Source organism: Trematomus bernacchii, unplaced genomic scaffold, assembly GCF_902827165.1.
Source record: "Trematomus bernacchii unplaced genomic scaffold, fTreBer1.1, whole genome shotgun sequence".
Classification (NCBI taxonomy): Eukaryota; Metazoa; Chordata; class Actinopteri; order Perciformes; family Nototheniidae; genus Trematomus; species Trematomus bernacchii.
In genome coordinates this window covers 332,516-359,959 of record NW_022987695.1, presented here as the reverse complement: position 1 = coordinate 359,959, position 27,444 = coordinate 332,516, and the positions used below count along the sequence as shown (strand labels likewise).

The following is a 27,444-nucleotide window of genomic DNA, read 5'->3' as shown; positions in this document are numbered from 1 at the left end:
GATAATTGTTAGCTCATCTCTCTGGTAGCTCATCTCTTTGCTCAAATCTTCCCGTCTGTGAAGCACTTTCACTTTAACAGGAAGCGAGTCATCACACACTGGGAGAACTGGTTTGACTTTAACCAGTTAGACCAGAGCCTGGTCAATGAAACATGTTCATCCACAATGAGACACATGTACACAGACACTGTGATTGATTGATTTGTATTTATTATGTTGTTTTAATGAGCACAAAGCAGCAGCAGCAGCAGGGTTTTACAGATAGTTTAGGATATGTTAAACTTGATAAGATTTGATCACACACTTCTCTACTGCACACATTTAAACATTATGTAACCAATCTGTATATCTCAAAAGCACACTGAATTAACATTCTCATTTAACACTTTTGTACCCATTCACCTACATTAAAATCTCTGTTTAAAAGATTTCTTCAGTGCCAATTTTGACAGGAGGAACTTTATCAATAATACTGTAGAGTCGACTTTAAAGACTTTTCAACGAATGGCAGGTTTGTCTTATAAGTTTAACTTGAATTTTATTTGAATTTGTAAGTGCCATTTACTTAAAGCAGGTTTGTTATTCTTCCATCTATTCTTCTCTAATGCACCTTAGATAAAACATCAGTGATCCAAAGCTTCAGCTCAAAAGCATCTATGTTAATAGTTTAATAGCATCCTTCATTTCCTGTTGTATGCACATGCATTGCACATGCACTTTTGTCCCTTCAAAATGCATTTATTGGAATAATAAACCCCTGAGGTCTTCTTACTTCTGTGTATAGCGCACTACCAAGTACAGAATTATTATGGCACTAGCAGACGCACTAAATCCAAAAACAATCAGCGTTGAGTGTTTCTTCCACACTGAAAGAAAGACAAAGATCAATCAGTCATCTCATATCAACAGCATGCACAACATGATTTAGATCACATGGGTTTTTTCTTTTTACAAAGGAAATAAAATACACTTCGTTACAATCTGTTTTTTTACAGCTTTGGCCATTTGTCCATTTAGTCATTTTCAATATATATATATATATATTTTTTTTAAAGCCTGGTTGGCATCTTGCTAGGAGTCAAATGATCGTGCTTTTCCGATACAAAAGATGGCCACCACCAGCGTTGCCAGAAGGGAAAAGTAAAACTATAGTACCTCAATCTTAAAATATCATATAATGAAGAATATGAGTCATTTCAAGAACGAATAGAAGTTAACGTGCCATTTCATAAAACCCACAGGTATTAACTATATGTTAGTAGTTATATTTTTATTTTATTTCACTGTACAATATTTAACCTTACAATCTCTTCTTTCACCTGCACTATTTTATTCAAATGTATCGTACTCTGTTACATTTGCACTATTTTTTTATTTTATTTATTTATTTATTTTTGTCTTATATTTTTTTTGTCTCTATATATAATATGTTGCATTGTTGGAGGACCCTAAGCTTTGCATTGCCATAACTACACTGTAGCTGCTGTGCATAATAAAACCCTTGAATCTTGAATCTATACGACGTGTTGCAGCCATTACACTCATATTGGAGTTATGCATAGAAATCTATCATGGCTTCCGGTTGAGAAACGTCTGCAATCTGGTGTTATCACTTTTCTCAGAAATGTCCAATTTGGCAAAAAACCACTGTATTTTTATGATCAAATAGTTTACACAAGAGACGAGCATGACCATAACGGCCCGTCCACACAGCGGCGTGCGTTGTCGCTTGCCGGCGGGCATGTCTGAAGCTAGACCAACAACCAATCACCTGAATCTCCCGCCCCGGACACACAAGCAGCGGTTTGATTGGCTAGAGCAGGGGTGGGCAATTATTTTTTCCATGGGGCCACATGAGAAACTGAAAATATTGTGGAGGGCCGGGCCAAAAGGCTGAACTCAATTCTGCATAATATTAATTGTATTTCTTTATAAAAAGCAGTAAATAGCATTGTTTTGACAAGCTGGTAAGAGTATATGTTATAGTTAAGCAATGAAAAAGTGAGGTTGCCTTACAAAAAAATGTCATTTATTAAATCAAATTTCCCAAAACAATGGTAAACAAAATGAACGTTTTTCACCATTTGTGACTCATATTAGTGAACATTTTCAGTCACATTCACTCAAACACATTTTGAGTTTCATTTACTGTTGGAAAGAGGTTCTTAGCATTCTAAAGACATCACAATATTGTCTTTGTACTCCAAATATTAAGCAAGATACATCATATTGAACTGTCACTAAACATCACTGAACTGTGATTTTGAGAAAAAGGCTTCCAAAGAAAGTGTCCCAGTTCACTGCTAGTTGGTGCCTTTACATGCCAACATTTGTAGTCTAACCACCTCATTTGGTGTTTTTAAGTTCTCTTTTCTTGTTCAGTGAGAGAAATCTAGTCTCTGCTGGGCTTTAACGAGTGCATCAAAGTCAGGTTGAATGTCTGAGGTGGAGATGCGAAGCACAGCTGACAGATGATCATCAGTGAGAGAGGATCTATACCTGGATTTCGTAAACTTCATAATTGAAAATGTTTGTTCACATATGTATGCGTGTCCATGCACTCGTTTACCTCCGTGAACAGATCGCTCCCTGTCGTCGTCCCTTTCATCGACCGCATTGCTGCCAGCTCCTCCGTAATCTTGAAGTCCGGTGTTATCCCGCGGACGAATACGAGTAACTGGGCTGTGTCGCGGACATCACAGCTCTCGTCCAAAGCCAAGGAGAAAAAGTCGTAACTTGCCACTTCACGTTGCAGCTGAAGCTCCAGATTCCCCGCAATGTCCTCGATCCTTCTAGTCACGGTTCGCCTGGACAGCGGGACTTGCTCAAATGCGGCTTTTTTTTCAGGGCATATTAGTGCTGCAGAGTCCACCAAGCACTCTTTGACAAACTCCCCCTCCGAGAACGGCTTACTGTTTTTAGCAATTTTGTGGGATATCACAAAGCTGGTCATGGTTGCTGCATCACTGGATGTGTGAAGCTTGGTAAAAAAGCCTTGCTGCTTTTGCAGCTTAGCTAGCAAAGCTTCCGATGTCCGCGCCCTTTCAGCGTCAGTCAAGTTTTTATATTTCTCCGCGTGTTTCGTCTCGTAATGTCGACTCACATTGTACTCCTTAAACACGGCGATCTGCTCCCCGCAAACTAAACACACGGTTTTACCTCCGACTTCAGTAAATAAATACTTAGCAGTCCAATTTTTGTTGAAAACCCTGCATTCAGCATCTACCTTTCTTTTTTTAGCGGACATTTTTTTGAGGGCTAAAGTCGTCTTGTGACAAGGATCCAATAATGTGCACGTCTTGATATACGTATTGCGTCATTATGCACGTGAATAAAAAACAACTTCAAAATAAAAGCAATGCAGCTTTAGTCCATGCATGAGGTAAAGTTAGAAAATATGTTTATTTTGTAATTTCCAATTAGCCTTACACGGGCCGGTCAGAGTCAACCAAAGGGCCGTATGTGGCCCGGGGGCCGTACGATGCCCAGGTCTGGGCTAGAGCTTGTACTGGCATATGATTCGATTGGCTGACGCTTCCGTCGAAGCTTCAAAAGTTGAACATTGCTCAACTTTTGCCGCGAGCAATGCGAGCAACGCGAGCAAATCTACGCTTCGCTCCCACAATGCACAATGCAGTTCGGCGAAGCGTGACGTCACCCAGGACTTATGTCTTGAATGTTGTTGTGTTGAGTATTATTGTTGTATTGTTTTAAGTGTAGGACCCCAGGAAGAGTAGCTTTTGTCAAGAGCAAAAGCTAATGGGGAAATAACCATAAACATAAACATATGTTATTTGTTATATTTTGAAAACTAGGTGGCGTAATGGGGCAACATCATATAATTGATGTCCAGAGATGGGGTCGTTACTAAAAAAAAGTAATATATTACATATTACATATTACTTTAAAAAAAAGTAATATATTACACTACTTCGTTACTCTCTACATAAAGTAACTCGTTACTTTACTCGTTACTTTACTCGTTACTTTACTCGTTACTTTACTCGTTACTTTACTCGTTACTTTACTCGTTACTTTACTCGTTACTTTACTCGTTACTTTACTCGCAGGGCCGGCCCGCCCCTCCCTACAGGCAGATCACGCAGACTGCTAAAGTTTCAAATGTTCTCTTTAGTTCAGTTTCCATTGTCGCATAAGACTGATCCAGATAGCTCTGACTATGGCTGTCCTCTGTCTCCTGCTATCTGTATTTTGCGCAGTATATCTCTGAACGATGCGATGGTGATTCCACTGTGCAAATGGGCAACATTACCTCTACTATGAAGGATGCTACAAGCCTGTCCATCTCTGCTTTGGTTACCGGTCCTCCAAATTCTAATTTGTGCCGCTTCAGAGTCGGCGGCGGCGACTCACAACATCCTCACTCTGGGTTCGGGGGTCCTTAGCTATTAGCTTCACCTTAGCATGTGTTCTTTGCAGGTGTTTGTTGAGGTTTGACGTGGTGTTTGCAGCAGTGGATAACAGCTTCTGGCCTGGACACAGTTTGCACCTCACCGTCACATTCCTGTCTATTCTTCGGACGAACTCAAAATAATGGGCATACCTCCACCCCTCGAAAGTTATCGCTGACTCTGCCATGTTTATGCAGCACTGCAGGAGATGTGGACGCGCAAGTCGCGCAGATTACGTACATATAAACCTGCGGCGGAAACCCCTCTTGTCTGTCAGTGTGATTATGACTGATTTTATAAAAGTAACGAAGTAACGCGTGTCGGGGCAATGTTAGTAACTGTAGTGTGATTACTGAATTATAAAAGTAACGCGTTACACTACTCCGTTACCGACAAAAGTAATATTATTACAGTAACGCGTTACACCCAACTCTGTTGATGTCCCTGGTTCATGTGGGTGATCTGGGATTGGGAAGAGCAAACAGTTTTTTGACCGTGTTTGTTGGAAAATAAATGGTATTGAAAGCAATGGAGATCACACGCGTCCAACTAGTTTACCCAGTTTAGCCATTCCCTCTGTGATATTGATACCACACTACGTTTCAACACACCTACCCACATTGTTGTTTGTTGGGGTTCATGAATCTAGCTATTTATTTACCATATTTTATAGGAAAACATCTCTGAAACTCTGAAAAAGTCATAATGCTAGCTTACCATAAAAGGCCAATTTGACCGTTTGGTTGAGCATATTTTCAAAAAAATAATTACACCCTTGTTAAAACTTTTTTTGTGCATCAAGTTATCTAATTATGTTCAGTCAGTGCTCTGACGCAAAAATATGTCAAATGATATGGTTACCTTACAAGAGTTGACGAAAAAGAGTGATTTCTTCAGCAGTGATTTTTAGCATGCCAACTTTCTCAGTGGAAGCTAGCTGAAGGGCATTCTGTTCGAACCACAGTGACATCTAGAGGTGGTTTTGTGCATAACATGCCAACCAAATGCGCTGTATGAATCAGATGGAGTAAAACTATTTAATTTTTTTTTCAACAAGATATCAAGACACAAAATGTGCTCTACCAAATGGTGGTGCTGGCTGTTAAAGGGTTCAAATGAATCTGCCCAAAATATCTTTTAAATATGCATTATTTTATTGTATCAAGTATGTTCTCTGGTAACAGAAAATAGCATTGTTTTAAAAATGCTTCACTCTCTGTTCCTACTTACTATGTTTTCATATCAAAGGGGAAATTCACTCTAAATATCTGGTAGTTGTGTTAATGTTCCTGAAACTCATCTTTCGGTGCACTGGGGCTTAGTTTATTTGCAGACAAACATGAAATATCACTACATTTTCACTCCATCTCTTCACCTTTTGTCCTTTAAATATATTTTCTCCTTCCCTCTTTCATTTCTCCATGCTTTCACTACTTCCATTTTCACTTCCCATTCTAACTCTAATCTGAAAACATGACAATCCACCAAAAAACGAGATATTTGCACCACAAAAAAAGCAGGACTATTTTTCACATTAAGATATTTGAATGCAAATCTATTAATTTGAACATTTGTTTAACTTTTTTTTCCTAAAGTTTCGATTGCATAATTTAATAATCATTTGCTATTCTAAATGTGCTTGCTTCTTGGAAAGTATATTGTGCAAAAACTATGCTTTGTTTTACAGTAAAGTAAACTCTCATTGCACAAGCTCCCTCTGCTGCAGCACTTTCAGAAGCACACAGTTCACTAACTCAACCTATACTCACATTATTCACACATGAGAGAGTGTTTGTGTTTGTGTCTGCAGAGATCTGCTTCTCAGTGTGAGAGGACAGTAGTGACCTCCACATGTTGGGAGGATCTCTGCTGCTTCCTACTGGTGAGAAAATAAAAGTGTTTGAAACTAAAGACAGCTGAACAAGAACACCTTTTAAAGAGTTTATTTTCACCTGAGAACATTTTTTATTTCCAACACAAAACTCCAAACAAAGCAAAACATATTTCACTTAAAAGGTGTTACAAGGAAATACATCTGCAGTCTGGTAAGGCTATTAGGTGACTTCATTTGGTATAATACAACACAATCAAATATACTAAAGAAAATGCAATATTCCATTAAATGATATAACTAAACAACGGTTAATTAAACCAAGCAAGAATTAATTTTAAAAAAATCATTTAGCCCATGCTCTAATTATTAAGAATACAGTAAATCTCCAACATGTCTGAACCTTTTTCACAATCCACCTCTAGAGGGACTCACATGTTTTCATAAAGCTGCTGCTGTACTCTCACTTTGATGCATTTAAGCCAAAAAAAGCAAAAACAAGGTTAATATAAATCTGATTAAACTCTGCTAGCTGTGCCCTTAAACTCTAAATCTTTGATCCAAGCGATCTTGCTATTGATTTAAACATTACATCGGTTTCTTTCTTGGTTTGTTGACGGTGGCGTAGAGGAGGCTGGGATCAGCGGAGGCAGCAGAGGAAGAGGAGGGAGCTCCCACAGTGCTGTAGGTCACTGCATCATCTTCATCATCATCATGAAGGTGAGCCTGCAGGGGAAGAAAAGTGATTATGCATAAAGGAGTTCTGAAAGTCTTGATTGTATAGAAGTCTGTGAGAAAATGACCCTACGTCTCACTTGATTTATATCCTCAATAAACATTTCTCTGCAGATTTTATGTTCTCAATCTCAGTTTCCAAGTCTTCTTTAATACAGCATGATGTTCGGTGAGTTATGCTCACATTTAGAGTAGAATAGACGATAAAGTCACATCACCAGTGTAATCAATGAGACAGCTCACCCTGGCTTTCCTGCTGCTCTTCCTGGTGTAGCCGATGGAGGCGTAGGAAACACCATCTTCAGGGTCAGCCTACACAAATAAAATGCATAATGATAGTTATTATTAATGTCACCTTGAAAAACAAAAAATACCTGCTAAGTATGAAGCACAGGCCAATAAAAAATACTTCCATTAATTCACTTTTTGACGTTGCTGTTGCACAACTCTACTTTCTTTAAAACAAATTCATAACTGTTTGTTGCTTTTTTTATGAAGTTTGAGTTTAACTACAGTACATGAATAGTAAATAACAAAAACCTTAAACCCTGCTACATTTATGAAATCACTATTTTATAAATGTTACATTTTTCAGTTTTAAAACATTTTATTTATATATGTTTTATCTCACCACGTTGTCATCCGTCTGCGTTTCATTCCCTTCAAAAGAATACAAAAGAAATGAGACTTGGGTTAAAATCCATGTTCATCAAAAGCTTCTTGTTTGTAAAGTATAATGTGTGAATGTCCTCACCTTGAGTCCTCTTCCGTCTGATGACAGCCACAGTGATTATTGTGAGTGCTGCAACACCCACGATCCCAACGATGATCCACCTCCACCGACCTGGAAGAGAGAAGTTACAAGAGTTACATATACTCAGAGATTTTTATCTCTTTGTCCTTAAAATCTGAATCAACAACATGTATTTTCTAAATGTAAATGTTTTTGTTTTGTCATTACCTGAGGCCTGTACTACGAAGCAGGATTTTCGCTTAGCGGGCTAACTTCAGGGAAAACTCGGGGTTTCCGGTCCTACGAGCGTTAAGAAAGCTTACTTAAATATCTGCCACAACATAAGTAACCGGATCAAAGTAACATTACGTACAGTCCGCGGCACTGTGATTGCAGACGTCGATGTGTCCCATTATCATTCATATCACATCATATCACATCATAATGTATCATATATTTCCTTATTTGAGTCAGCTTCTTGAGCCGTATCTGGCCGTGCAACACTCAGTGTCACATACTGTATGCAGAAGTATTATTTTAAGCAACACATTAAGTTGACGAAACACTCGAGTCAAATGTAATTAAAGTCAGATCGTGTCTTAGACGGGGCAGTGATTTCATAAACCTGTTAATGTACGCATTCAAACACTTTTTCTTTTACCAGCTGTATTCACCTTGCAGGTGCAGCTATGTGGCTTTTTTCCTGGATAAAGTGTTTAAGTCATGGATGTTTAAAGTTTAACTTCTTCATATGTCTAATATTATAGTTGACTTTTCATTCAGGAAGTATGACGCGCTGCACTGTCAGTACGCTTGTCCATGTTTGTGATTGGTGGAATGCTCCAAATACCACCCCTTTCATGTGAACGCGCTGGATTGTTACCGACTTGTCTTGTTTTTTCAGATGTAGTTTTCACTTTTGTCGAAGTTGGTTTAATAGGTGTGGTTGATATTGTAGTCACCTTCCCTGCACCTTAATGAATAAAATAACAAAATGCTGTTCAGTTATAAAAACTAATGTAAGCATCTCACATCACGACATAAATATGTGACACATCAGGATGAATGATTTTAAACAGCTCATTTTCAGGACTGAAGAGAAACAGCTGTGATTCTGTCCTGTAACCATCAAACTCTTTACAAGTAAATAACTTGAACCTTACCTGAGTTTATGTTGTTTTTAGCTGGTGTTGTTGTTTTTGTTGTTGTTGTTGTTGCCGTTGCTGTTGTTGTTGGTTGTGGTGGTGTTGTTGTTGGTGGTGTTGTTGTTGGTGTTGGTGTTAGTGGTGGTGGTGTTGTTGGTTGTGGTGGTGTTGTTGTTGTTGTTGGTGGTGGTGGTGGTGGTGGTGTTGTTGGTGGTGGTGTTGTTGGTGGTGTTGTTGTTGGTTGTGGTGGTGTTGTTGGTGGTGGTGGTGTTGTTGGTTGTGGTGGTGTTGTTGTTGGTGGTGTTGTTGGTTGTGGTGGTGTTGGTGTTGGTGGTGGTGGTGGTGTTGTTGGTGGTGGTGGTGTTGTTGTTGTTGGTGTTGTTGTTGGTTGTGGTGGTGTTGGTGGTGGTGGTGGTGTTGTTGGTTGTGGTGGTGTTGGTGGTGGTGGTGTTGTTGGTTGTTGGTGGTGGTGGTGTTGTTGTTGTTGCTGTTGTTGTTGGTTGTGGTGGTGTTGTTGGTTGTGGTGCTGTTGTTGTTTGTGTTGGTGTTGCTGGTTTTTTGTCCTCACCTAAACAGATGAACAAAACTTAACAAACTATTCAATTTTAAACGTCCATAAAATAAACAAATATTGAAGTATTTTTTTTTAAACCAGTAAGAAGTGACTTTAAACAGATCATCATGTTCTCACCTGAGGTCTGAGGACTGAAGGTCTGCATGTTGGAACCATCTCTTACTTCACAATTAAACAACTCAGACCTTGTTGTGTTACTAAAATGAGAAGTCTGAAATATCACAGAGGCAGAGCAGGAAGACTGTGATGTCTTTATCTCTCTGTGATCTTTATCCACATCTTGATCTTGAAGCAGCCACTTCACTGTGTGTCTACACCATCTATATGTCGACACAGAGCAGCGTAACGTCACCTCATCATTGTCCTGATGTTCAGTCACTGAAGATGGAGATATTGTGAGAGAAAAGACAACCACAATATGTAACAACATGTAAATGTACTTCATCACTGTAATCATCATCATTATTGGAATGTTTCAGTATTGAGACAGTTTGAAAACATGATGATGTAAATACTCACTGGTAACAACAGACAGATCAACCTGAGAGTCTTGATATTGTTGTTGTCCTGATCTGATCTGTCTGCAGGTGTAATAACCAGCATCCTCCTCTGTGACCTTCTTTATAACCAGAGAACATTTCTCTGTAACTCTCAGTCTGTCTGATTTAGCTTTGGCTTCGTTGTGAATCTTCCCGCCTTCAAACAGCGTCACTGAGCTTCTTGAATCCCTGAAGTACCAGGTAGTATACTCACACGTATCCTGATCATCTATCACATTGTCAAAAGGCAAAGTGACTTCATCTCCAGCTCTGACAATACGGGAGTATTGTTTCACAGCTGCAGCTGTTGGTGGAAAAAGCAGAAAGAAATATAGATGTCATAAATGCTGACAGAATAATGATGTATTATATAAAAAGGTAAAGAGTTAGAGTTCTGGTTGATCTGTTTAATGAATCATTTAACGACACATTCAAACCAGAGTTAATTACAGATCCACATAACTAACTGAAGTGTTCATAGTGAGTGTGACGATCACTTTAAAGAATATTGCTATGTGGGTTTTAGTGACCAAGAGTTCACTAAAGTCACCACGTTACAAACACAACTCATCATTCTCAGTTAAAGGAACAGTACGTAGTAAAGTACCGCTAGTGATATTAAAGCTGTTTTATTTAATGTAATTGGTAAATGGTAAATGGACTGTATTTATAAAGCGCTTTATCCAGTCTTTCCCCCCCTCAAAGCGCTTTACATACAACAAGTCCCCCATTCACACCCAATGCATACAGAGCAATGTGCCCCTTGCTCAATGAAGGGGTTAGAGCCATTTTCCTTTCATCATTATGGTTTGAATGTTTGTCTTATTACTAAAAGGCTTTAGAGGAAACTCTTAACTATCTATTTTTGTGAGTCACACTACGCTTTAAATGATGTTAATTTAAGCCTCACTTATTTGCTGTCAGATATGACGTGCATGTCTATATGTCTATATATGGCATGACATTGGTTCACAGCTGAGGGTGTGATTAGACAGGAAGCGGTAGAGTCTTTTGACCATGTTCTTTTTGTTCTTTTTTGATACGGAGAACTTTTAGTTACTTTGAAGCGAGGAAGTTTGTCTTCATGTTTGTATGTCGCCTTGATCAAATAATAAACCTGATATGATTCAACGCTACAACGATCTCCACAAAGTTAGTTTGGAAGCAAAGAGAGGCGCGTCATAACCCACAACCCCGATAGAGGAAAGTGGATATTAAATGTAGAGACTGATTAAAACACCACGACAGAAGGTATCATCGACACACCGTTCCCCATTGGGAGCGACTTGGGGTTAAGCATCTTGCCCAAGGATACATCGATTTCAATTGAAAGACGCCCTCACTAGCTTTCATTAACAGTCGTAAACAGTGTGTGTTCTCTGCATCCTCACCTGGAAAGTGGAGCAGCAGCATCAGGAATGAAGACATTATGATCCTTCTGAATTCAGACATCGTGCTTCTCTCTCGGTCCCTGGCTCTCGACTGTCAGAGTCTCTCACCTGCTGCTTCTTTATTTCTGTTCTGAGAACTGAAGAAGTGTTTCTGTGAAAATGTGGTTATCAACAGCAGCAGAGCTCTGGAGGTTTTACCCTCTGACGCTGACCAGATAAGATTAGAGCAAAAAGTAGAACCGTGGAGAGTGATGCACATAAAGTAATGAATATGTATATAAAAACTTAAAAATAACCAGCAGGGGGTGGATATGAATATACCTTAATATATAAATGAATATGCAGCGATAACAAAAGGCAGTGTTGTTGATCAGTGGAGTCACTAGTGAAACTGTGTACTTTAAGAACACACCTGATGTTTAGAGAAAGTCATATTAGGAAAAACCATACAAATAAATACATCTGCACTCTTGAAAAACTAATAGATCACTTTATTTAGTAAAATACAAAACAGTCAAATGTACTGAAGAAAAAGCAATACTCCATTGAATTATATTAAAGGGGACCTATCATGCAAAATGCACTTTTGTACGTCTTTTATACATGAATATGTGTCCCCGGTGTTCCAGGGAACTCACCAAGTGTCAGAAAACACAACCCTCTCTATTTTCCTCCATACCCAAATCTCTAAAAAAGGGGCTGCAACGGATCTGATAAAAACTGATCCAGATTTCAACACTGTCCTGACGTCAGGACAGTGGCGCTACGGCTATTGGGCCAACTCTCCACCTATCAGGGGAATGTGGGGTTGGGCCACGGCCGGCCTTTGCCGCTCGAAAGCGCTGGAGACGCTGTAGTACATATGCCAGGCCTGTAAGTGGCGCTGTAGTCTGCCACAAAAGCAGTGAAGAAGACTTCCCGCCCATAGTTACCATGGTTACCCTTCTGTTTATTCTCCGCTGTGGCTTTTTTTCTCCCTCCCCGAGGCAAGCGTTTGCTCCCGCTGCTTTAATTCAATGCAATCCCTCCCCGTCGAGGCAAGCACTGTAATTCTCTCCGGTTAGTCCACCAGCAGATGACAAACACCCACCTCTCCGCCTCTTCCAAGGAACGAGGGGACCGTGCGGCAGAGTTTCAGTTTCAGTTACTTTCGCCGGTCAAGATGTCCGTTAAAGTTTAAATCTTCCGGACAAAATTAGAAAAGTGCCGGTCAAAGGTCTTATTGAGCTTTAAAATAAATGAATAACGACTCTATATAATGAAACACGGAGGACGGAGATCTCTTTTTCTCCCCCTCTTCTGACAGCCCAGCAGCTGATCAGAGCACGTCTCACCTCTCCTGCAGGGGGCCCTGGTCAGCAGAATCAGACCCGTAGACAGCAAACAGCACATAGAGCGAAATGAGGCATGGCTAAAATGCATGATCTGTTTGGTATTTTGAAAACAGAAACGTATAAATATACCTTATATAGGTATGGCCCTACAATATATCATTTAAATATAGCATGATAGGTCCACTTTAAAGAAAAGACTGTAATAAAAAAGCCAGAATCCACTTTACAAAACCTTCATTATGCCCACACTGTAAGTATTAAGAATACAGTAAATCTCCAACATGTCTGCCCCTTTTTCACGATCCACCTCTCGAGGGACTCACATGTTTTGCTGTACTCTCACTTTGATGCAATTAAGCCAAAAAAAGCAAAAACATGGTCAATATAAATCTTATTATAACTCTACTCGCTTTGCCTTTGTAATATGGTTATAACAATTGTGCCATAGTTTAAAATACAGCATTCAACTGTATTATTTTTTTGGTTTGTTGACGGTGGCGTAGAGGAGGCTGGGATCAGCGGAGGCAGCAGAGGAAGAGGAGGGAGCTCTCACAGTGCTGTAGGTCAATGCATCATCTTCATCATCATCATCAACCTGGAGGGAAAAAAAAGGGATTATGCATAAAGGAGTTCTGAAAGTCCTGCTTTTGCTGCCATTAAACAGCTTAAAGAGTCCTCTCCTGCTGATGTTCAGGGGCCTCATTTATAACGCCTTGCGTAGGATTGACGTAGGAAGGTTGCTTACGTAGTACAAAGCACAAAAATAGGTACATACATTTTCCGCCATTTTCCGATTCACAAAACATTGCGTACCGGCGAGGGAAGTGCGTACGGCACTTCCTACGCCTGTTTCCATTTATAAATCACAATCGACTCGTAACGCCCATATTTGCCTATACTACATAGTCAAAGAAACGCCCATTCATTCATTCATTTTGACTGACTGCATGAAGAAGATCGCAGGAAATAACGATAGAACAGCTAAAAAGACATCTCACACCGTGTCAGATTTTGGTTATTGTGGGGAGGTAGAGATAAATCATATTGTTTGGTGGATGCAGTTTGAACCAGAGTAGCAGCATGGAGGTCGGATCGTCACCAAAATAAATAAATAAGTGGTCCGAAAAAAGTTAATGACAAAACGAATACACATAACCTTCCTCAGGCAGTGTGTTTGTCCCGGGGACAGGAGACACCCCCTTGATGAGAAACTGTAAGAAATGATCGGGGAATCCCTCCGGAGTGGAGTCATGACGACTGGATCTGAATTATTTTTGTTGTATTTGGTGGTTTCGTGTTCCAGCTGTCGATCAGCAACTATATATCCATAATCCACCAGTTAAAGGAAATACAACTAATGGATTGTGTTATATTAGCTGTACAATTTACCACATATGGTGTTCTTAGTTTCCATACCTCCTGTGTTTTACGAGCGACTTATCAAGTCTTGGCAAACGGCATAAAACACGATTAAACGTGATAGTATATAAAACCATGCTCGTATCTACAACCTATAGAAATGCAAAACGACGTCAGTTTAGACGTAATTCTGTCCTCCTGCTTACCGCATCATTTATGAGAAAACATTTCATAACATTAACACAACATATTCGAGGTGGTTTTCAATAACATATCCGTATTTATTTATTTCTCCAAGTTATGTTTTTGTGTGCACTGAGGAGTCTCAAACAGGCGTTTGTTTAATCATTTAAAGATTGGCTTTAATCAATGTTTGAAAATGAATTCTTCATATTTGATAAATGAGAGGTAACATTTTATTTATGGTATTATTTCCACATATTTCTCTCCATTCTTCCTTCTGCCAACGGTGTCGCAGTTTCTCGTCTCTCCCGTTTGTGTGCTTAGTGCGTACGCATGGGTTAGAGTTTGCGTGGAGGACCGCACATTTTCCCGCCAAGTTAGTATTTTATAAATCGCAAACATTGCGTAGAAACTGGCGTACGCCATTTTTTGAGCGTATATCCCTTTATAAATGAGGCCCCTGGTGTATATCAGTATGTAGTGTCTCTACTGTGACTAGAGATGTCCCGGCCCTTAGCCAATAGAAGAGTGTTACATAGTGATGTCACTATGTTCAAGAGGTACATTTTGGGGAATTTTAGCCTTTTCAGACCGTTAACATGCACTAAAACCTATATAACACTACAGGAACGGGAAACCCCCCAAAAGCCCCTTTAAAGTGAATCTGCACAAAAAACCTTTTTCTTAAAATATTTAAATATGCATTATTTTATTGTATTAAATATGTTCTCTGGTAACAGATAAGGGGAGAAAATAGCATTGTTTTAAAAAAACTTCATTCTCTTTTCCTACTTACTATGTTTTCATATCAAAGGGGAAATACTGTCCGCCTTATTCACTCTACATATCTGGTAGTTGTGTTAATGTTCCTGAAACTCATCATTTGGTGCTCTGGGGCTTAGTTTATTTGCAGACAAACATGAAATATCACTACATTTTCCCTCGATCTCTTCACTTTTTGTCCTTTTAATATATTTGCTCCTTCCCTCTTTCATTTCTCCATGCTTTCACTACTTCCATTTTCACTTCCCATTCTAACTCTAATCTGAAAACATGACAATCCACCAAAAAACGAGATATTTGCACCACAAAAAAAGCAGGACTATTTTTCACAGTAAGATATTTGAATGCAAATCTATTAATTTGAACATTTGTTTCACTTTTCTTTCCTAAAGTTTCGATTGCATAATTTAATAATGATTTGATATTCTAAATGTGCTTGCTTCTTGGAAAGTATATCGTGCAAAAAATATGCTTTGTTTTACAGTAAAGTAAACTCTCATTGCACAAGCTCCCTCTGCTGCAGCACTTTCAGAAGCACACAGTTCACTAACTCAACCTATACTCACATTATTCACACATGAGAGAGTGTTTGTGTTTGTGTCTGCAGAGATCTGCTTCTCAGTGTGAGAGGACAGTAGAGACCTCCACATGTTGGGAGGATCTCTGCTGCTTCCTACTGGTGAGAAAATAAAAGTGTTTGAAACTAAAGACAGCTGAACAAGAACACCTTTAAAAGAGTTTATTTTCACCTGAGAACGTTTTTTATTTCCAACACAAAACTCCAAACAAAGCAAAACATATTTCACTGAAAAGGTGTTACAAGGAAATACATCTGCAGTCTGGTAAGGCTATTAGGTAACTTCATTTGGTAAAATACAACACAATCAAATATACTAAAGAAAATGCAATATTCCATTAAATGATATAACTAAACAACAGTTAGTAAAACCAGGCAAGAATTAATTAAAAAAAAACGTTTTGCCCATGCTCTAAGTATTAAGAATACAGTAAATCTCCAACATGTCTGAACCTTTTTCACAATCCACCTCTAGAGGGACTCACATGTTTTCATAAAGCTGCTGCTGTACTCTCACTTTGATGCATTTAAGCCAAAAAAAAGCAAAAACAAGGTTAATATAAATCTGATTAAACTCTGCTAGCTGTGCCCTTAAACTCTAAATCTTTGATCCAAGCGATCATGCTATTGATTTAAACATTACATCGGTTTCTTTCTTGGTTTGTTGACGGTGGCGTAGAGGAGGCTGGGATCAGCGGAGGCAGCAGAGGAAGAGGAGGGAGCTCCCACAGTGCTGTAGGTCACTGCATCATCTTCATCATCATCATGAAGGTGAGCCTGCAGGGGAAGAAAAGTGATTATGCATAAAGGAGTTCTGAAAGTCTTGATTGTATAGAAGTCTGTGAGAAAATGACCCTACGTCTCACTTGATTTATATCCTCAATAAACATTTCTCTGCAGATTTTATGTTCTCAATCTCAGTTTCCAAGTCTTCTTTAATACAGCATGATGTTCGGTGAGTTATGATCACATTTAGAGTAGAATAGAGAATAAAGTCACATCACCAGTGAAATCAATGAGACAGCTCACCCTGGCTTTCCTGCTGCTCTTCCTGGTGTAGCTGATGGAGGCGTAGGAAACACCGTCTTCAGGATCAGCCTACACAAATAAAATGTATTATTATAAAAACATATTTTGCCACCTTGAAAAACCAAAAATAGCTGCTAAGTATGAAGCACAGCACAATAAAAGATAGTTCCATTAAATCACTTTTTGTCTGTTTATAACCTTTTGACGTCGCTGTTGTGCAACTTCCTACCTACTTTAAAACAAATGCATAACTGTTTGTTGCTATTTTTATGAACTTTGAGTTTAACTACATGAATAGTAAATAACAAAAACCTTAAACCCTGCTACATTTATGAAATCATTATTTTAAAAATATTTAATTGTTCAGTTTTAAAACATTTAATTTATATATGTTTTATCTCACCACGTTGTCATCCGTCTGTGTTTCATTTCCTTCAAAAGAATAACAAATAAATGAGACTTGGGTTAAAATCCAAGTTCATCAAAAGCTTCTTGTTTGTAAAGTATAATGTGTGAATGTCCTCACCTTGAGTCCTCTTCCGTCTGATGACAGCCACAGTGATTATTGTGAGTGCTGCAACACCCACGATCACAACGATGATCCACCACCACCGACCTGGAAGAGAGAAGTTAGAAGAGTTACATATACTCAGAGGTTTTCATCTCCTTGTCTTTAAACTCTGGATCAACAACATGTATTTTCTAAAGTTAAATGTTTCAGTTCAGTCTCTCCCTTTATTGTTGTCCTCTTGTTCTGTATGATTGTTTTCAGATGCAGTGTTGGTCGTCTCTCCGGCTGCTCTCATTCTCACTGTTGTCCATGTTGTTGACACTGCAGTCCCCTTCCCTGCATCCTCACCTTAATGAATAAAATAACAACATGTTGGACAGTTATAAAAACATGATAAAGATGTGACGCATCAGGATGAATGATTTTAAACAGCTCATCATGTTCTCACCTGAGGACTGAAGAGAAACAGCTGAGGTTCTGTCCTGTAACCATCAAACACTTTGCAAGTAAATAAAGTTAACCGTACCTGAGTTCAAGTTGTTTTTAGCTGTTGTTGTTGATGTTGTTTTTGTTGATGCTGGTTTTTTGTCCTCACCTAAACAGATTAACAAAACTTAACAAACTATTCAATTTTAAACGTCCATAAAATAAACAGATATTGAAGTATTTTTATTTACACCAGTAAGAAATGACTTTAAACAGATCATCATGTTCTCACCTGAGGACTGAGGACTGAAGAGAAACAGATGTTCTTCTCCTGTGAATGTATCAGTTACTTCACAAGTAAACAACTCAGACCCTGATGTGTAACTAAAAAGAGAAGTCAGAAATGTCACAGAGGCAGAGCAGAGAGACTGTGATGTCTTTTTCTCTCTGTGATCTTTATCCACGTCTTGACCCTGAAGCAGCCACTTCACTGAGTGATCACACCGTCCATATCTCTTCACAGAGCAGTCTAACATCACCTCATCATTGTCCTGATGTTCAGTCACTGAAGATGGAGATATTGTGAGAGAAAAGATAACCACAATATGTAACAACATTTAAATGTACTTCATCACTGTAATCATCATCATTATTGGAATGTTTCAGTTTAGAGACAGTTTGAAAACATTATGATGTAAATACTCACTGGTAACAACAGACAGATAAAACACAGAGGCTGGACCTTGTTGTTGTCCTGAGTTGTTGAACTGTCTGCAGGTGTAACTACCAACATCCTCCTCTGTGACCTTCTTTATAACCAGAGAACATTTCTCTGTAATTCTCAGTCTGTCTGATTTAGCTTTGGAATCGTTCTGAATCTGCCCGTCTTCAAACAGCGTCACTGCTGCTGAACCTCTTGAATCACTGAAGAGCCAGGTAGTACTCTCACACTTATCCTGATCATCTATCACATTGTCAAAAGGCAAAGTGACTTCATCTCCAGCTCTGACAATGCAGGAGTAACGTTTCCCATCTGCAGCTGTTGGGGGAAAAAAGCAGAAAGAAATATAGATGTCATAAATGCTGACAGAATAATGATGTATTATATTAGAGAGGGACAGAGAGGGACAGAGAGAGACAGAGAGGGACAGAGAGAGACAGAGAGAGACAGAGAGAGACAGAGAGAGACAGAGAGAGACAGAGAGAGACAGAGAGGGACAGAGAGGGACAGAGAGAGACAGAGAGAGACAGAGAGAGACAGAGAGAGACAGAGAGAGACAGAGAGGGACAGAGAGAGACAGAGAGGGACAGAGAGAGACAGAGAGGGACAGAGAGAGACAGAGAGAGACAGAGAAAGACAGAGAGAGACAGAGAGGGACAGAGAGAGACAGAGAGAGACAGAGAGACAGAGAGAGACAGAGAGGGACAGAGAGAGACAGAGAGAGACAGAGAGAGACAGAGAGGGACAGAGAGAGACAGAGAGAGACAGAGAGACAAAGAGAGACAGAGAGAGAGACAGAGAGAGACAGAGAGAGACAGAGAGAGACAGAGAGGGACAGACGTGCTTGTCTATTTGTCTATATATACGGCATGACATTAGGACACAGCTGAGGGTGTGATTAAACAGGATGCGGTAGAGTCTTTTGACCGTGTTCTTTTAGTTACTTTGAAGCGAGGAAGTTTGTCTTCATGTTTGTATGTCGCCTTGATCAATGAATAAACCTGATGTGATTCAACGCTACAACGATCTCCACAAAGTTAGTTTGGAAGCAAAGAGAGGCGCGTCATAACCCACAACCCCGATAGAGGAAAGTGGATATTAAATGTAGAAACGGATTAAAACTTCATGACAGAAGGTATCATTCACACACCGTTCCCCAGGGTTGCCAACTTTGGGTACCTGGCTGGAGTGAGATTTTGATATCATGGGTTTAATTCGGCTTAATTACACATATGCGCACGAAATGACTGCTATCGTGTCAGCAGCGAGACCTTAGCATATATATAGGATATATATACAATATATACAAATACACAATAATGGACACAGACTATAAAGGGCACACAGTTTCATTCACTAATGAAAGTCAAACATGTTTGTTTCCACTGTTTTATTGTGTGCCTGTCGCGATAAGCAATTAATTGACTTATCGTACGATAAATAAAAATGAACTCGATAATTTTTATGACCTCGATAAATTGCCATTTACATGAGGATGTGACTAGCAGTTTGAAAGGATGTACTTGAATTATTATTATATATTATCATTATGTCAGTGGTCTAAAATGGTCATACAACGGTGCCGACAATATTATCGTTTATCGCAATAATTTCCGGGAAAATGTATCCAACAAAATTAATTATCGTGAGAGGCCTATACATGAAACACACACACACACAAACAAATCTACAGACTTACTCCAAACTGCCAAATATTAATTAACACACTCTCACTCTCATATACTCTTTGACTCTATTTTGGCCTAGTAGAACAATAAGCAGCAGACTTTTACTTTGTTATAATTTCTACTGGATCTTAGATCTGCGCATGCGCAATACAGGTCGGCAGTTGCGGCTCCAGAGTATTTTTGTTGGGTAATCTATGGTAGGGCTAACCCATACAGTGGTGGGGCTCAAATCAGTATTTGCAATGTAATTACATACACGCTCCCCCCGACAGTGAAACGCCACGCGTGAGGTTTAGATTATTTCCCTGTCTCAATCCAAATTGAACTGTATGAAATAAAAAGGCACATTTGTCTTGTAGTAAATAAAAAGGGCGACCTGGAGTCAATCCTGCAATTTCCCCACAGGTTGACATGCTGAAAACCCAACCCCTGCAGGGGGGTCTGGGGCAGTGGCGTTTTCTCCCGGAGGCCAAGGGAAGCCAGGCTTCCCCTGTTTTTTCGGATTGTAGTTATAATTTAAATAAATAAATAAAAACACTTTGTTTTGTTTCGATAATTCTCCTTTGCTGTGTGTTGCTGCCGGCCCGTCTCTCCCCCACTCTCATTGAGTATTTTACAAAGAGTGAAACAAACAGCGCCCCTCTAGATCTTATGGTGAAACAGTAGATTGCATTCACTGTTGCGAGAGGAGGCCAACTGAATCGGGCTTCCCTTGGTGAAAAGAATTGAGGGATTGACCAATCAGATGAGGCCCACGTGATGCCCCTGCCAACCTGTGATTGGTCAGGGCCATGCCAAGGGAAGCCAGCTTTCTCTGGCTTCCCTTCAGAAGCGGCTGGCGATTTCACCTGAATAGATGAGATTTGTTTATATTTTTTAGTTACTTTTGGACTACGGACTGAGCTAATTACAGAGACGAGGACTGTTGCTGCACTTGCCGTGTGTTAGAAAGGGAAGGGAAGAGAAGGTGGACTATCGCATGCAAATGTTTCTGTACATAATTGTTTTTGAATTCATGTGTTTCATACACGCCTACTGATACTTTGATGTGTACATAACACTTTAAAGGTCTCCTGATTTACTTTGTGAATGAATGCTTCTTTTTTATTCATTACCGAATCTGCACTGCGCATTGAGCGGCTGGTATTGCATTTGGGGGGGGGGGGGGGGGTGTGTGTCTGCATAAATTAATAAGAAAATGCTTAAATTAATAAACGAGAGTTTCGGCTGGAGAGTGCGTGCGGACCTGTCGGTTAGATAACAGGCGTGTGCAAGTCCTGCATCTGTGTGATACAAATGTGTGTAAAATGATACCGGGCGCTGTAATCACTCATCTGGTTACGTTATTGACCACCCCCCCCCCCCCCCCCAACCAACCCAAAAAAATGGGCTTCCCCTACATTTTTCCCCACGCCACGCTACTGGTCTGGGGGGATTCTTCCCCAGGAGATTTTTTGAAATACTAACATAAAATACACATTCTGGTACTCTCTTGAGAAGAAAAATAAATAAATCTATTACTACACATTTAAAAAAATAAATGCCATTTTTGTTTTGTGTTACTTTGTTCTGAAAGCTGAACCTGCTGCTCCTCACAGAGAGAAGAGGCTGTGTGAATTACTTTACATTGTGGATAAGGGTGGATAGCCCCCATTGTTCTGTGTGTCAAAATGAAAGACAGCCCACACACCTATCAATCATCAAACCGTGGGGTCTTATTTACGTGTTGATTTCTATCAACACGTAATGTTGTATCGATGTATAGAGATGTACTACCGCAAAAGTATTCTTCGTCGGGACTTCCTGCAACAACACCACGCCGTTATCGTGATTCTGATTGGCCAGAAGACATTATCAAAGATGTTCTATTGAGAAGACGATCACTACGTGACAAAAGTTTTCAAAACCGTTTCTCGTCTTCGGTATTCTTGTTTTTGGCGTGAGAATAGTTTGGGCAGCGTGAGAGCGTGAGATTGAGAGTGAAAGCGTGTGTCACACGCCAGATGCGTGAGAGTTGGCAACCCTGCCGTTCCCCATTGGGAGCGACTTGGGGTTTAGCATCTTGCCCAAGGATACATCGATTTCAATTGAAAGACGCCCTCACTAGCTTTCATTAACAGTCGTAAACAGTGTGTGTTCTCTGCATCCTCACCTGTAAAGTGGAGCAGCAGCATCAGGAATGAAGACATTATGATCCTTCTGAATTCAGACATCGTGCTTCTCTCTCGGTCTCTGGCTCTCGACTGTCAGAGTCTCTCACCGGCTGCTTCTTTAACAAGAACTCAGTACCGAGGATAACAGCAGATAAGCGACAGAAGAGGGGAAGTTGAACGTGGGAAGATGTTTTCTGGTTCCTCATTTCACCTCCAGTGTATTTCTTGAGAACTGAAGAAGTGTTTTGATGAAAATGAGGTTAACACCAGCAGCTCTGAAGGTACGACACCATATAGAAAACCTCAGGCACGTATTCAGTTGGGCAACAGAGGAATAATTCAGGCCGATATGAGACGGATCAGTTTGAGCTAATATCCAGTCACTGTGGATGACTGAGCCAAACTTACATTGAGACACAATCTGGATGTTTATTTTAAGATTACAGCATTTCCAGGCCCTGTGTGTCTCAACACCAAGTGCAGTATGTGGAAACGATTTGCCACTGTTTCCATCTTTGATGAATCTGTTTATCTTATTGAAAAATACAGCATGCACTTGTCACCCTAGAGCTGCGGTGTCAAACTAAAGGCCCGGGGGCCAAATCCGGCCCGCGACAATATTTGATGTGTCCCCGCAAGAGCTTGCAAATAATATAATATGTTTATTATACGGTTGAATGCCGCTTTACAGAAGCCATACCGTGGACCAGATTATTCATCTGGCCCACGCAGCGGTCCGAGTAATCACTCCCGTCCTCAGGCAGGGGGGCGGGAGTGTCCTGCTGAGGGGTAATCAGCGACACTCCCAACACACCTAGATTACTGGCCGCCGCCGCCGCCATCTGCGCCCCGAGCCTGAATATCTTACTCAAGCATCTCGCGGTCACCCAACAGCGGGGGCAGAGGCCTTCTCCCCTCTGCCCACCCGGCTGCCTGCGGAAGCAGATGGGCCGCTAGGCTATCATCCAGTGGGGGCACACTGGGACACTCCGTGTCCGAGTGGCCCTGCACTCTGAGGATTCCAGCCCATGTCGCCAGCGGAGCCTTCGTTCTCAGTGGCTGTCGCCACGTGGCCTCCACACCGCCAGATGTCTGGCAGGGGGGTGAAACGAAGGCCGGCTGTGCTGGACAGGCCGGGCCGTAGAAGCCCTGATGTAGGCGGCTCACCGGCCTCGGTGGCAGCGGTGGGGGGAGCGGCAAGCCTGCAGGCTCCGCCGCCATAGTCATCACTGCCGGGAATTCCTGTCGCGCAGACCTGTGCTGTTGGCCTTCCTGGCGGTCGCCGGAAACAACAGACGATGAGGTGTCGCCATCGTCGTCCCTCTCCCCGACGAGCGGACCCGCCCGGTCCGCTGGAATGGTGAACACGAAGGGCAGTCCTTCCTTGAGGTCCTCCATCTCCACCATGTCGAGCTCTGGGTCCTCCACCGGCGAGACGTAGCAACCAGTGTTAATTTTGGCAGCTGTTTTTGATTTAGTCTTAGTCTTAAGGCCCTGACACACCAGGCAGTCACCAGAGAACTCGCCGACATCCGACACCGACAGATCCATCGATGAGTTCTCCTGCGTATTGGCCGTGTGTCGCACTGAAATACACCGCTTTACTACAGCCGAGCACGTACGAACTGCGCATGCGTGAGTGGCAATAACTCTCCTTACCAGCAGGCGGCGGTAGTGTGTATTCGTCATTCAAAATAGGCAACAACCGGAAGACAGAGAAGAAGAACAGACTGATATACAAACAAATAGCGTGTGCCGTTCCATTTTCACTCGTCCATCGAAAACATGTTTTAGAATATAAAAATACATGCATGATGAAATGAGCACATAAAGTGCAGACATACTATAAAAGCACAGTTAATAGACCTGCATCTGATGATCGCAGTGTTCTGGCGGGTGTGTAGTTTATTGAGTCAGCAATGTAATAATGGCCACTTCTTGCTAAATTTACGATGAGATGAAAAACCGGACTTGACCAAACAAATCACGGAGCTCTCAGCAGAGGACAGCCGGGGACGCTCCCGCCGATATCAGAGATGTCCCTGCTATGTGTGGGAGGTAAGAGAGGACATTTAAGGGCTATGTTTGATGTCTTTAAGTATCACCTGCTGGTGTTTAGCTGCTGTCCTGTGCTTTAAATCGTTTGTTTACGTCCCTCACTTCCGTTTCGCTTCTCATTTGCTAGCTGAACAGCTGATCAGAGTGGTTTCTTGGCCCGATAGCTTGTGTCCAACACCCGGCTGATTCAACATGTTGAATCGGCCGGGTGTCGATCGTGAAAGGCCAAATAAGGCGTGTCACGGCCGAGGGTTCGGGACACACCAAATTGACTTTGGGCGACAAGGAACCCGTTTTCGCCCAACAACGCAAGACGGCCGATATCGGCCTGGTGTGTAGGGGCCTTTAGTCTTTAGACGAAAATGGTTATTCGTTTTAGTCACATTTTAGTCATTTATATCCTTCATAGTTTTAGTCTAGTTTTAGTCGACGAAAACTCAAAACGTTTTAGTCTAGTTTTAGTCGACGAAAACTCAAAACGTTGTAGTCGATGAAAAATTACATTTTAGTCAACTTTTAGTCAAAATGTTTTCTCTCTTTAAACCAATTCAGTTAGGCAAATACAGGTATCTGACATTGTAATCAAGGTGACAGCATCAAGTGTTGAAATTCGTAAAGCAACATTTCACTCTCTTAACACTTTACTTGTGTAATATCTAGGGATGGGTATCGTTAAGGTTTTCTATGGTACTACTAGTCTTATCAATACTGCTTATCGATCCGGTACTTTAACGGTATTCTTGTATTTACTTTTTGTTATTTTTTAAAGGAAAAAACGAACAAATTGTTAACCGAATTAATTGCTTTATTTAAATGTGAAATAAATGAAATATATATAATTATGTTAAAATATTGTACTGTACTTGAGTAAAATGTTGAGGTACTTGTACTTTACTGGAGTATTTAAATGTTTTGCTACTGTGTAGCCTACTTCTACTCCACTACAGTTCATAGTTAAATGGTGTACTTCTACTCCACTACATGTATTAAATACCTTTAGTTACTTTACAGATGTGGATGAATGATGTGAAATATAATCAAGTGTTAACTCAGACTTTAGTAAGTTCACAAGCTACCCTGCAGTATACAAAGTCCTTCAAACTAGCTGCACCTTTACCAGCTTTGAGAACACTTTAATGATCAATCATTATAAAACATATCATATATATTATTCTGAAATGGACCAATCTGCACAATGACTACTTTTACTGTCGCTATTTTAAATATATTTTGATGATCATACTTTGACTTGAGGAACTCTTCCTACACTATGGTATTTTTTTACTTAGCTACAAGATCTGAGTACTTCTCCCACCTCTGCACACCTGATGTAAGTAAGTAAGTAAGTAAAACTTTATTTATATAGCACCCTTCTCAACACGAATGTACAAAGTGCTTTACAGTACAGTACACAATTCACAGTACAACTAAAATGTAGAATAAAAGGCATAAAAAGGCATAAAACGACAGCAGGTAATACATAGGATAAAACATACGATAAAACACCAATAAAAGACAGCTACTAACTCACCTCCTCCGACGCCCCAAAGGCCTGTCGGAAGAGGTGGGTCTTTAACTGCCCCTTAAAAATCTCTACTGAGGCAGAGGCTCTTAGTTAGTGATGGGAATTCCGGCTCTTCTTGGTGAGCCGGATCATTTGGCTCGGCTCACCAAGAAGAGCCGGCTCTTTCGGCTCCCAAACGGCTCTTCAGTTTACTACATATTATACCTTTTATAATTCAATCAAATGTAGCCCTGTTTTGACTCATGATTTATATGTGTACACATATCACTTAAATTATTCAATACATCCTTTGTACTGAAGTATTCAAAAGTAAAAATTACATGTTTAATATCAATTATTTGCTGTGGCCAGTTTTCATTGCATTTACAGACCCTTGTATCTCTCTGATACCACCCAATGAATGCACTGACTTGCTTGAACCACGCTACACAAAGCAGATAGCAACACGTATAAAAAACCCGAGGTGACAGGGCTTTCAGTGTTGCAGCTCCTGCCAGGGGTGGGCATTTTACGGCCCGCGGGCCACATCCGGCCCGTTGGCCGGCCTTGGCCGGCCCGTGTGAGGTTGATCATAAATTATAACATAATTAAAAAAAACAGCAACCTTTTCAAAATAAAAGCAACACAGCTGTATTGCTTGCATGGCGTAAATACTTTTCTAACTGTGTTGCTTTTATTTTGAAAAGGAAGCTGCTGTTTTTTTAATTTATTTACGTAAACGCGCATGCCGTAACAGCTACGAGTGATGCTGGCCGGCTAGTCCTCGAAATGTCCGCTAAGGGCAAAAAAAGAAAGATCGATACTGAATGCCGCGTTTTCAACAAGACATGGACCGCTAAGTATTTATTTACAGAAGTGAAAGGTAAAGCTGTGTGTTTAGTTTGTGGTGCGCAGGTCGCTGTGTTCAAGGAGTACAATTTGAGTCGCCACTATGCTACCAAACACGCAGATAAATACAAGAACCTGTCTGAGGAAGAGCGGGCAAAGGGGTCGGATGCTTTGCTAGCTAAGCTGCAAAGCCAACAACACATTTTCACAAAACATTCCACATCCAGAGATGCAGCTGTCAAGACGAGTTATGTCTTAAAAGTAAACCGTTTTCGGACGGAGAGTTCATAAAGGAGTGTTTGTTGGACACTAATATGCCCGGAGAAAAAGGAGGCATTTGAGAAAGTGCCGCTCTCCCGACGCACTGTTACGAGGAGAATTGAGGACATCGCGGGAAATCTGGAGCTTCAGCTGCAGAACAGAGCGGTCAACTTTGACTTTTTTTCCTTGGCTTTGGATGAGAGCTGCGATGTACGTGACACTGCCCAGCTACTCATCTTCCTACGTGGGATAACTACAGACTTCAAAATCACAGAGGAGCTGGCAGCCATGCAGTCAATGAAAGGTACAACAACAGGGAGTGATTTGTTCACGGAGGTAAATGCATGTGTGGAAAAGTTGGGACTGAAATGGGACAAGCTGGCAGGCGTGACAACGGATGGTTGTCCAAATCTGACAGGGAAAAATGTTGGACTATTGAAGAGAATGCAGGATAAAGTGACAGAAATTAACCCTGAGCAGAAATAGGTATTTTTGCATTGTATTATACATCAGGAAGTGTTGTGTAAGTCAGTGTTAAAAATTAACCATGTTGTTGATGTTGTAACTAAAATAGTTAAAGGGCCCATGTCATGGCCATTTCCACTGATCATAATTACATTGTTGAGGTATACTAAAATAGATTTATAC

General features: G+C 40.6%; 2 protein-coding genes across 4 annotated transcripts; both read right to left on the bottom strand.

Moving 5' to 3' along the window:
• Positions 1–190: 190 nt before the first annotated feature.
• On the bottom strand, positions 191–11,466 carry LOC117489244. 2 transcript variants are annotated; one of them, XM_034138431.1, is made up of 10 exons: positions 11,361–11,466; positions 9,950–10,273; positions 9,548–9,808; positions 8,595–8,684; positions 7,733–7,822; positions 7,610–7,638; positions 7,222–7,290; positions 6,836–6,969; positions 6,182–6,291; positions 191–866 (listed from the first exon to the last, which is right to left on the bottom strand). In XM_034138431.1, exons 1-9 carry the CDS (start codon positions 11,419–11,421, stop codon positions 6,234–6,236), a joined length of 1,116 nt encoding a protein of 371 aa, XP_033994322.1. In that variant the 5' UTR covers positions 11,422–11,466; the 3' UTR covers positions 191–866; positions 6,182–6,233. The 2 variants fall into 2 exon arrangements, with proteins under 2 accessions (XP_033994322.1, XP_033994324.1); XM_034138433.1 differs by having other exon boundaries at positions 6,182–6,288.
• Positions 11,467–15,743: 4,277 nt separating this feature from the next.
• LOC117489243 lies at positions 15,744–22,244 on the bottom strand. Of its 2 annotated transcripts, XM_034138429.1 has the most exons (9): positions 22,124–22,244; positions 18,269–18,601; positions 17,855–18,127; positions 17,663–17,731; positions 17,359–17,484; positions 17,152–17,241; positions 17,029–17,057; positions 16,626–16,694; positions 15,744–16,373 (listed from the first exon to the last, which is right to left on the bottom strand). In XM_034138429.1, exons 1-9 carry the CDS (start codon positions 22,182–22,184, stop codon positions 16,236–16,238), a joined length of 1,188 nt encoding a protein of 395 aa, XP_033994320.1. In that variant the 5' UTR covers positions 22,185–22,244; the 3' UTR covers positions 15,744–16,235. The 2 variants fall into 2 exon arrangements, with proteins under 2 accessions (XP_033994320.1, XP_033994321.1); XM_034138430.1 differs by lacking the exons at positions 17,359–17,484; positions 17,663–17,731 and having other exon boundaries at positions 22,124–22,241.
• Positions 22,245–27,444: the final 5,200 nt, after the last annotated feature.

Excerpts from the sequence above, each read along its gene's own strand:
- LOC117489244 (XM_034138431.1), bottom strand. The coding sequence starts at position 11,421 with ATGTCTGAATTCAGAAGGATCATAATGTCTTCATTCCTGATGCTGCTG. Across the intron at positions 8,685-9,547 it reads CTTCAGTCCTCAGACCTCAG|GTGCAGGGAAGGTGACTACA; the intron begins GTGAGAACATGA and ends TTATTCATTAAG. Across the intron at positions 7,291-7,609 it reads CGCAGACGGATGACAACGTG|GCTGACCCTGAAGATGGTGT; the intron begins GTGAGATAAAAC and ends TTATTTGTGTAG.
- LOC117489243 (XM_034138429.1), bottom strand. The coding sequence starts at position 22,184 with ATGTCTGAATTCAGAAGGATCATAATGTCTTCATTCCTGATGCTGCTG. Across the intron at positions 17,732-17,854 it reads CTTCAGTCCTCAGTCCTCAG|GTGAGGACAAAAAACCAGCA; the intron begins GTGAGAACATGA and ends TAATCTGTTTAG. Across the intron at positions 16,374-16,625 it reads AGAGCAGCAGGAAAGCCAGG|GCTCACCTTCATGATGATGA; the intron begins GTGAGCTGTCTC and ends CTTCCCCTGCAG.